Source organism: Macrobrachium rosenbergii, chromosome 42 (assembly GCF_040412425.1).
Source record: "Macrobrachium rosenbergii isolate ZJJX-2024 chromosome 42, ASM4041242v1, whole genome shotgun sequence".
NCBI classification, from domain to species: domain Eukaryota; kingdom Metazoa; phylum Arthropoda; class Malacostraca; order Decapoda; family Palaemonidae; genus Macrobrachium; species Macrobrachium rosenbergii.
The window spans coordinates 46,995,272-47,006,321 of NC_089782.1; the positions used below are offsets into that span (position 1 = coordinate 46,995,272).

At 37.0% G+C, this 11,050-nt stretch overlaps 2 protein-coding genes across 3 annotated transcripts in view; one reads left to right on the top strand and one right to left on the bottom strand.

Moving 5' to 3' along the window:
• The window catches only part of LOC136828410 (glycine, alanine and asparagine-rich protein-like), a 282,803-nt gene that overhangs the window by 101,804 nt on the left and 169,949 nt on the right, over positions 1-11,050 (top strand). The gene's annotated exons all lie outside the window — the stretch shown is intronic.
• Positions 1-11,050, bottom strand: part of LOC136828408 (indian hedgehog B protein-like) — a 137,263-nt gene that overhangs the window by 20,827 nt on the left and 105,386 nt on the right. The window contains exon 4 of the mRNA XM_067086438.1: positions 8,789-8,984. Coding sequence (XP_066942539.1) covers positions 8,789-8,984 — 196 coding nt within the window. The remainder of the gene's footprint in view (positions 1-8,788; positions 8,985-11,050) is intronic.

The window sequence follows — 11,050 nt, forward strand, 5'->3', positions numbered from 1 at the left end:
TTTTTACACTTTTACCTAACTTTAACATTAAAAAAAGACGCGTTCTTTACACAGAACGCAACGACGTCTAATAACAATAAAAAAAGACGCGTTGTTTACACAGAACGCAACGACGTCTAATGATACTACCTCAGCACTTACATCACAAATCTCAGTCGTAATGCTCAGATTTCATTTCGGTTCAAGAAAATATTTCCAGTCTTTGAAGTCGGGAGCTGTGATCACGGAGGCGTTAAATGGGAGATATCCGTCCAGGTATCATGTATGTGATGGAAAAAGGTCAGAGTGGTTGCTCTTTTTTTTTTTACGCTGTTATCTTCAGAAGTTTCTTTTTCGTAGGTGAATACAAAAAATATCACTCCTAACTTGTTAAATCATCCGACTGGAATGGCTGACAAAAGTACATTATTGGATATATGTAGAGAAAATTGGCTACGTTTAAAGTTTTCTTATTCAGTTGCGCTCTTAAGTGTTTTGTTTTCTCGGAAACAGTGATAAAAGCTTTTTTCCTTGACAACATCATACTCTTCAACTAGTCGAGACTCCATCCACCATAAGATTCAGTTGGACAAGTATTGATGACAGAGATATAACTGAAGTACCGAAACTACGTCCAACATAAAATACAAATAAACTGAATGTGTATTAAAAAACGACTTAAGTTTTGTAGACTTCCTCCAGTATAAAATGCATAATGATGAGTGGCTATGACTTACCTTTAACTGAGGTACCTGGGCGTCACCTAACTTGAAACATAATTTGGCAAGGACCACCAGTGGATCCAGAAAAATTTCAAGGGGGCGGGGGCGCACCAGTTTTCACACACACACACACACACACACACACACACACACACACACACACACACACACACACACACACATATATGTATATTATTTCTTTAATCGATTTTTTATTTTTTTCCCATTTTTATACTTATGTTATCTAAATCTTCAGTATTATTAATTTATAATTATTTTTCATTGGGGGGGGAGCACGTGCCCAGGTGCCACCCCTCTGGATCCGTTAGTGGCAAGGACTTACAACAAAGGTTACCACTAAAGCATCTAGACCCCACCTGACATTTAAATTGAAAAGTAATCTCGACGAATATATATGTTTTGGTAACTAAACTTCATCCAGCGTCAAAATACAAACCGACAAGATTTTGACAAATATATCACTATAGGTCTCTGGTATTCCTTCAGTATGAGAAATAGATTGTCAGAAATTTATAACAAACTCAACCTTAATGTATCTAGACTCCATCCAGCATGAAACATAAATGGACAAATATTTAAGACAAACGCATAACTTAAATTGATTTAGGCGCCATCCAACATTCTGCTGCTGCAAAACAGTGGGAATTCATTTATATAACAAAGAAGAAAGTTGAGTCTTCGATGCACTTTGGGTACGAAAGGTCCTGACATAATTAACATCACTCGCCCTTCCACTCGTAAAGGGCGTCACATGACTTTTATTTCACGGTAAGTAGGTGTTTTTGAGTTGGTTGCGGCTTTTGTTTCAGGGATAATTCTCCCTCACCAATTTCACGGTCCAGGCGTCGCATTATTACACGGCAAATGCCGTTGTCATTATGGCGGGGAATATATAATGATTGTTATGAGGATCAACTGTGTGTGTTATGTAAGTTGACCTATACAAGTCTACGTGCTGTGGTAATGATTATGAATTTTTGTTATGATATTATGATGATGATGATGATCATTATAATGACGAAAATAATAATGAAGTCTATTTCTCACTCGTTTTAGGTATATGCATTTACCTAAAACGAGTGTGAAATAGGCTTCATCATTATTTTCTTCATTATAATCATCATCATCATCACGAATTGTCGTGTGTATCGCTATATTAAGAACTCCCACAATTTGCTAGTTTTCGGGGTCACATTGTAACCTACTAAACGTTTGGCCCGCTTAGTTCGTGGATGGGTGATCGTCCTGAAACACGAAATGGTGTGAGCGCGTAACGTTATATAATATTCAATGATACTCATAACACCAAGTAAACGAGAGATGGAGATAAGGAAATTTATTACAATTTTCGTCAGATTATGTAAATTTGGTTAGGTTATCTGCGTCAAAAGTAGAACTGGCAGGAAGTACGAAATTTCTGTGGGACAAAGGAATAATGCTTCGTAATTCCCGAGGAACTTTTTTTAGTTCACGAGTTGAAATAAGTTAAAAATGGAGATTGCAAAAATATGAATGAAGGCATCACAGAAAAAGCTGCCTGTCCAGTTTATTCAGCTCGGGTTAGATGGGTCTTCGATTTAGAAATATAGACACCGCTATATTTTACACACACACATACATACATACGTACATACGTACATACATACATATTTACATGTATACATATGTATTCATACACACATACACACACACACACACACACATATATATATATATATATATATATATATATATATATATATATATATATATATATATATATATATGAGTATAAGTGAATCACGAAAATATGGAACGTGATGGATATATAAATAAAGACAAAATCCACGAAGGAAAGAGAAACACTGGAGTGCTGCGAGGCCTTTCGACTGTCGTCCTTTGTGGATTTTGTCTATATATATACATATATACATACACGCACACACGCACATATATATATACATACGTATACCACATCACCACAGGTAAAAAATAAGAGACTGGATGTAAGTCCTGACTGGTTTCGACTATTTCCAAGTCGTTAACGAGGGACTGATACATGGTGGTAGAAATCACAATATATATGCTATGGGGACAATACGGACAAACATACCAACCGTTGGAGTCTAAAGCTCCCACCTGACAGGTGTCAAAGGAGGAGGGGTAACAAAACTCAATAGTACTAGGGCCCAGTACTATGTTTACAAATATGATGTAATCCCTTTTCCATATATCTACTACCTTCCTTAAAATTTAAAATTTTTACAAATTTATTGTAGGATCAAGTGTATACATGCCTTGACTGATATCCATTTTATAGCCGTAACTTTCTTTTATAAAACTTGACTCAGTGATATTCCTTTCCAGTGCATTATTAAGATAAACTGTCATTTTTAGCGCTACCCAGCTAATTGTATGACTGTTCTTATGAACATGAAAAAATTCCACTGTTCTGTGCATATCTTAAGCACATTTTATGCTTTTCCAGTGTTTTTCCAGTTTGACCCATATAAAAGTTATAGCAAGACTTACGTAGAATTTTATAGACACGACCTTTAGCATTGGCGGGAGAGTTCTTTTTAAGTACATCTTTCATTGTTTTATGTTTCATCCTTTTATTGTTCTTAAATGCTACATTGACTCCAGAGTTCTTAAAAAGAAAGGGGATATCTTTAAGATTATTATTAAATGGTAGCACAGGCAAATTTTTTGTTTTGTAAGTTTCGTTTTTTTTTTCTTTTGATACATAGGCTCTTTTGCGGCCTCTAGTGCATTGTCTAATACACTGTCAGGATATTTCAATTTCTTGTATTTCATCCTCAATATATTTAGGTCTACATATGCTGTACGTAATGCTCTTAAAAACGTAGGTGTGAACACTGGTTTCTTAACCTTATAGTTTTGACCAAAATAAAAATGCTCTTAGGCAGAACTATTAGTAGGCTTTCAGCAAACACTGTCTCACTGGTTCTGTGTGTGAGGGCAGGGGTCTCCAAGCATTTTAGTGTAAGGGCCACATTATATACTTTGCACATCTTTGCGGGCCGTGGGGAAAAAAAAAAAAGTCAGTTTAATATCATCTGCCACGGTAGTTGGCGGTTAGCAAAGCCCAGCCACCCGGAGTACACAAAAACCCCGACTTTGGCCGTCTGTAACTCTGGAAATATTCTACCGATCGGGATGAAACTTTGGCTTTAGAGGTTTCCCAGTAAGCTCTCTAATCGTGCCAAATTTCATCGAAATCCGTTTAGCCGTTCTGGAGATCCAGATATTGATTTTTGCCGTTGAGGGGATAGCGGTAGGGGGTGGGTGAGTTGGTGGGTGGGCAAGTGGCCTAACATATCTGTGGAGCAATAACGATGAAAGATACAGCCGTGATACTTGGTTTTTCTGAAAGCTCGTATTCTGGAGGGGTGTCTTTCGGGGTTCGGTTTTGAAATAATGAAATTTTAAATTTACAGTGGGTCATACAAATTAGCCACCAAAATTCAAATTTCCTGGTGCTCAGGAACGGACTGCTCACAACATTAGAAGAGATGCCGTTTTCTTAATGTGTGTGTGAATAACAAATGGCGTTAGGAGAAGCTGGCTGACTTACTATCAATTATTTTAATTAAAAATTATCACACCCGTTGAATTTACCTTCCAAGGTTTTGGTTTTCGTGATCGTTGATCTACCATATATATATATATATATATATATATATATATATATATATATATATATATATATATATATATATATATATATATATATATATATATATATATATTTATATTAGAGTCTAAGAAAACTATATCTAAAACCTAAGCAACCCCATTCATTTGTCACCACATTTTTCTCGATCTAGGGCGTTGGCATTTCAAAAAAAGGACTGAAATCACAGGCAAAAAAGTGATAAAATCACAAAAGTGGTAGTAAAGCCCGGCCTCAGGAGACAGAGATGGAGGTCAGGGGATACAAAGTTAAGTATACCTTAGTTTAACCAGACCACTGAGCTGATTAACATCTCCCCTAGGGCTGGCCAGAAGGATTAGACTTATTTTACGTGGCTAAGAACCAATTGGTTACCTAGCCACGGGACCTACAGCTTGTTGTGGAATCCGAACCACATTATAGCGAGAAATGAATTTCTATTACCAGAAATAAATTCCTCTAATTCATCATTGGCCGGCCGGAGAATCGAACACAGGCCCAGCAAAGTGCTAGCCGAGAACGATATCGACCCATCCAACGAGGAACTTTAAGGGATACAGAGGATGGGGTGGGGTGTGGGGCTTTACTCCTCAACCTGATAAATTATGATGAAAGCGAAAAGTAGAAGTAGTAGTCTTTTCTTAATCAGTATTGAAAACATGTGCCAATATAGTACGCACATTGAAAAGGCTTCGGTTTGGACGGACCACCGCTGATGATGAAAATTAAGCAAGAGCGCCTGATTCCAGTACCACCCAACACTGACCCGGCCCAGGTTTTTGTTGAACATTAGTCTCCGCAACAGCAACAGCCATGATCGGAATGAGTTCGCCCGTATTATTCTCGACGACAAAGAAGGAAAATAAAGAAGAAAAAAATGTTACCCACAAAGAAGCGTTGGGTTTATATGATCGCGCGCTTTTGAGTGGATACGTTTGCTATATATCTTCAAATTGTATTGCCAGAAGAAGTGCCAGTGCCTATCTCTTCAGGTATGGTTAACGTTGTGCGTATTATAATGGCACTCGCTTTCTATACTGATTGAGAGAAGACTTCTACTTCTACTTTTTACTTTCATCATAATTGATCAGGTTGCGGAGTAAAGCCCTACGCCCTCCTACCCCTTCCTTTGTATCCCCTGACCTCCGTATCTGTCCCTTGTGGCTGGGGTTTACTACCCCATTTGTGATTTCATCACTTTTGTGCCTGTAATATTCAATTGTTACAAACTAGAGTAAAACAAGTGGGAGGTATGCAGAACAAAACTTGTTGGCACCAATCAAGGTAAACCAACATGAAAATGATAATTCCAAGGACAACACACTACCTGGACCAAGGGGATGGGAGACTTCAGGTGACTGGCTGCGAGTGGTACAACTGGGATTGATACGGCTTTTGAATATTAGCTGCTGGCGGGAAGTGGTTCCCGGCCATAATTTGGAGACCCCTGTATTAGGCAATCCAAAAAGGGTAGTCTCCTGCGGTTGGTATGTGTGTCCGTATCGTACCCTGACATATACAGTATAGTGTGATTTCTACCCCTGTGTAAGAGTCCATCGTTAATGACTTGGAAATAAAGTCGAAAACGGTCAGGACCTACACCCAGCCTCTTCACCCGTGGCGGTGTGTGATAAACAAATCACGTGTTCATGTGGTTATATATATATATATATATATATATATATATATATATATATATATATATATATATATATATATATATATATATATATATGTATGTGTGTGTGTGTGTGTGTGTGTGTGTGTGTGTTTGTGTATACAGTATATATTTATATATATATAACATATATATGTATATATATATATATATATATATATATATATATATATATATATATATATATATACATACATATATATATATATATATAAATATATTTTTTTTATAGTTTGTGTGCGCCCGAGAGAGAGAGAGAGAGAGAGAGAGAGAGAGAGAGAGAGAGAGAGAGAGAGAGAGAGAGCGAGCGAGCTAGCTCATGTGACCTACACGAGAAGCCTCATTTCTCGTATGTAAATTACTTCAGAGCCACATTATCGAATTCCTTAGTTTATGGTCAGGTTGCATATTGCATCGTCCTCTTCGAATTAAGCATTCATTGCTCCGCTTTAATTCCGAAACTTGACTCTTGGTGAATTCTAATTTCGAAGACTGGCATTTATATTTGAAAAGCCATGTTTACGGTTCAGGGGTACGAAAGTGATTTTGCGAACATTTCTTATATTGTTTTCTCATTGTAGGCATTAACTCGGTATGTATCCACCTTTGTCAAAGTCCAGGGTAAATTCATGCTAAGTAAAGTAGACGGCCGCACGAAGATATCGTTTAATAATATTTGTCGACCACACTATAGAAATGGGTGCATGTAATGCTTTGATCCTCGAGGGGCTAGTACTAAAAACGGCGTCCCAAGGAGCCTCCGCCATGTTTAGTACTAGTACCTCCGAGTAGGTGACAAAGGTGGGTACTTATCGGATTAATAGTCTCACTGTAAGTGCGACATAGCCTTCTGAGGATTATAGCACAAGAAAGTCTTTGATGCTGTTTTTGGACGGCGTACTTCGTTGGCCTAGGTTTTTCCTAACTTAGATAATTGTACTCGTGCGTGTTTCTGGTTACTGGTCTTCCTTTCTTATTATTTTTTCTTAGTTGTCCTCCTTACACTTTTAGTTTTCTGTAAAAGAAAACTATTGTGCCGGCTTTGTCTGTCCCTCCGCACTTTATTCTGTCCGCCCTTTTTTCCGTCCGCACTTTTTATGTCCAACCTCAGATCTTAAAAACTACTGAGGCTAGAGGGCTGCAAATTGGTATGTTGATCATCCTCCCTCTAATCATGAAACATACCAAATTGCAGCCCTCTAGCCTCAGTAGTTTTTATTTTATTTAATGTTAAAGTTAACCATAATCGTATGTCTGGCAACGATATAGGCTAGACCACCACCGGGCCGTGGTTAAAGTTTCATGGGCCGCGGCTCACATAGCATTATACCGAGACCACCGAAAGATAGATCTATTTTTGGTAGCCTTGATTATAGGCTGTACAGAAAACTCGCTTGCTCCGAAGAAACTTCGGCGCATTTTTTACTCTTTTATTATTGAACATGGAAGCGTTGCTTTAAAGAAACTTCCTTTTGGAAGTAAATGGAGTCTTTTGGCTGTTGAAGTTGAACGAAAATGTCAGGTTTTATTTTATCAACATTTACTTAAGGACTTGACGGAAGTGTCACACGAGCGTATTACCTCCAGCTTGTAACATCGTCCCGTTAAAATTTGCGCCAAATCGACGATATGCGAAGCAAAATTGAAATGACACTAGCAAGGGAGACTTCCAGTTTCGGCCCTCATTTTGGCTACTTAGTGGGAAATTTGACGTTCAGGTGCTGACAAATGTTAAAAAAAAAGGTCTAAACATTAATAAGAATGGAAAAGTTATTTTGTTGAGGTGATTTTGGAATCTTTCCTAGGCAGTGTCACAAGGTTTTCGGAGGTCGTTATCTAGGACTAATATTTCTTGGGTGTCATTATCTTTATATTTACAGTCTTTTGTTTATATTTTTACAGTAATCCTCAACGGGCTTGTACTAAACACGCCGCAAAGGTGGATGCATACCGGGTTAAAACCCTTCGGCGTCACTATCTAAGAAAGATCCAAAACATGAATTTTCAAAAAATACTTGTGACTAAAATTGACTACATAACGTACCAAAATAATTTGTCTTAACATAATTATAATCCCGTGATATTTGTTTTACGTAACGTGTAAAGTGACGTCAGAACTCTCCTCTCCTCATCCTCAAAGCTGCAAACTTTCGCCATTTCACTTTCGGCTGATAATATATAGTAAGATCGGGAAGCCTAGACGGGTCCCTTGTTAGACCGACAGCACTTCACTTAATAGTTTCCGCCATGAAAGGCTTCTCCCACGTAAGCTACTGACGCACAGATAATCAGAAATGATTTTATAGTATATGTACAGAGAAACCACGTTATTCGAAGCTATATTGTAAGTGGATAATAATGACTGCTCTGATCTGACCGCATTAGAATGTTTAAAAAAAGTCCATGAGTATGGAGTTTTAGTCTTTGAAGTACATTATATCGATACGGCTCATAGTAATCTAGGATTAAGAAAATGTGTGTTGCATAACTGACTGTATGGATATTTTGGCCAAAATTGGATCATATGTGCAAAAAACTTATGTAAATGACAGAACACTGAGGCATCATCCCTCTGAAGGTGCTATTCACCTTATGCAGTTTGTGCACCTCTTCACCTCCTAGCGGCGCCGCTGTTTTGAAGCACCAAACGAAAACGGGAATCCTCAACGAAAATGGGAAAACCTCAAGGTACGACCAAAGTATTTTACTCACCAGCGAGGACTTCGTCTCCCGTCCTGAGCTTGTCCATCGTCGTGAAGGCACCGGCGGAGGTGGAGACCTTCGCGGTGCCGGGGAAGCAGGCTCCTACGTCACAGGAACAGCAGTAGTGGTGCCTGGTGATCTTGCTGTAGCAGTAGCATAAGTCCCTGTAGCTGCAGTTGATGTAGAACATGGGTCTTGCGTGTTTCTGTCGAATACGAGAGAGAGGAAGGGGCGGTTAGATAAATGTATTTAGTGATCACGATGACAACTTTACTAATAGAAATGTTTAAATGAATTAAAACTTGTTTTCATTTACATAATCTGTGGTGAGTTTTTTTTTAATCACTCGATAAATTGCGTTATATCCGAGTATTTTCCAGAAAAAAGCTAAAAAAAAGGAAACTTAAAAATAAGGAAATTTTTTGTGCTCCACAATTTTTAATCAGCTCGTATCGCTAGCCTTAATTTGTATTTCTTTAATTACATGATAACGCATGTATTTTGTTTTCATGTATTCAGCGTAAAGAAATAAACTATAGACCGTTGAGTTGTTGCAGTTAACACGATGTTAAATAAACTGAAAACGAAGTTCTAATCGTGCAGAGCGGTTCTTAAATAATTTTCACAGGAACGTGAAAATAATCCGTCACCGAAGTTGGAATCTGGGTGACACGTTATGAAGATTAAATGAATATTCATGCGCATTAAGAAGTTTGGGAAACGGTTGTTGTCATTAATCACTTTCCCTAAGCAAGTGTGCTTCAAATTCCGCCAGTTGGCGAAGGAAAGGTACGAAGCAGTTTCAAAGATTTTTAAAGCTGTTACATCATGTGGTAGACATTTCCGTATCTTTAAAAAAAATGTTTTTAAAATTAAGCCGTTATTTCAAGCTTTCTTTGTATGACAGAGAAAATTTAAGTTCTTGCATTATGCAGTTATTCATGGGGGCTGTGTGGACATCTCTGTAATATCCCAGTCTTAACAGATAATGAATTTTAAATCTCTTATTACACCTAAGGATTTGGAAAACTCTAAGGGTAAAAATAGCCATGTTTCGGATAATGGATGTTTAAAGTGACTGTGACACCTATTTTTCTTTTTCAGAATATTTCCTTAATTTTTCTGTTTTGTTTTTAAAGACCTGAGACGGGTAAGACAGAAAGGTGTATTTGAATGGATCCCATGATTAATGAAGTCCACGCATTTTTGAGAGCGGTTAGTTCAAATATTCTGGAAAAACAGAAATGTAGAAGAACTTTCCACAATCTGGAAGTGAATGCAATGGAATAACCAAACTTTCTGACAACTTGGTAATAATCAAAACATAATACCGAATCATAGATCTGAATTCTTCGGACTATAATATATATATATATATATATATATATATATATATATATATATATATATGATGTATATATGTATATATGTTATATATATATATATATACATATATATATATATATATATATATATATATATATATATATATATATATATATATATATATATATATATATCTTCTTCTTCTTCTTTTTTAACGTGCATTTTTCCCATTTTTGTATGGGGTAAGCACGATGCCTTCTTTTGAAGGACTTTTGATTTGGCTTTGGGGTAGACCTGTAGTCTCGATCGGCTGCCCTGCCTGACATCGCTTAGACCCCGGTAGCGTATGTTCCATGTATCATACCCGACCCAACGCCCTTTCTTCCCATCAGCGAGAAGTTGTTGCGCGGGTAGGGCGAGAGTTCGAGACGTGAAATGTTTGTTATGTTTTTAGAAGGTGTTGTAGTGGCTTTGTTTTGTGTGTGTATTTAGTCTGTAACACCCATTTGCTTTTTAAGCAAACCTATCCGTTGATTACATATATAATCCCGGGATGTCTACACGGATAGCAAAGTGTCTGCCTCTCTGGTCAGTCGGCTGCGGATTTGAACCCGCGCCACAGAACTCTACTGAAGTCCGAAGCTGCTGCTGTAACCGACTGAGCCATTGAGGCTCATATATATATATATATATATATATATATATATATATATATATATATATATATATATATATATATATATATATATATATATAAAATTATATATATATATATATATATATATATATATATATATATATATATATAAAATTCATCTCCATAGGTATCCCGAGCTCGTATTATTGGATGACAATGTTTAAGATAACTTAGTTTAGCAATTAAAAAACTTACAAGGTTAAAAAAATAAAGCACTCTCAGAGTCCAACTAACCATCCGCAAGAGTT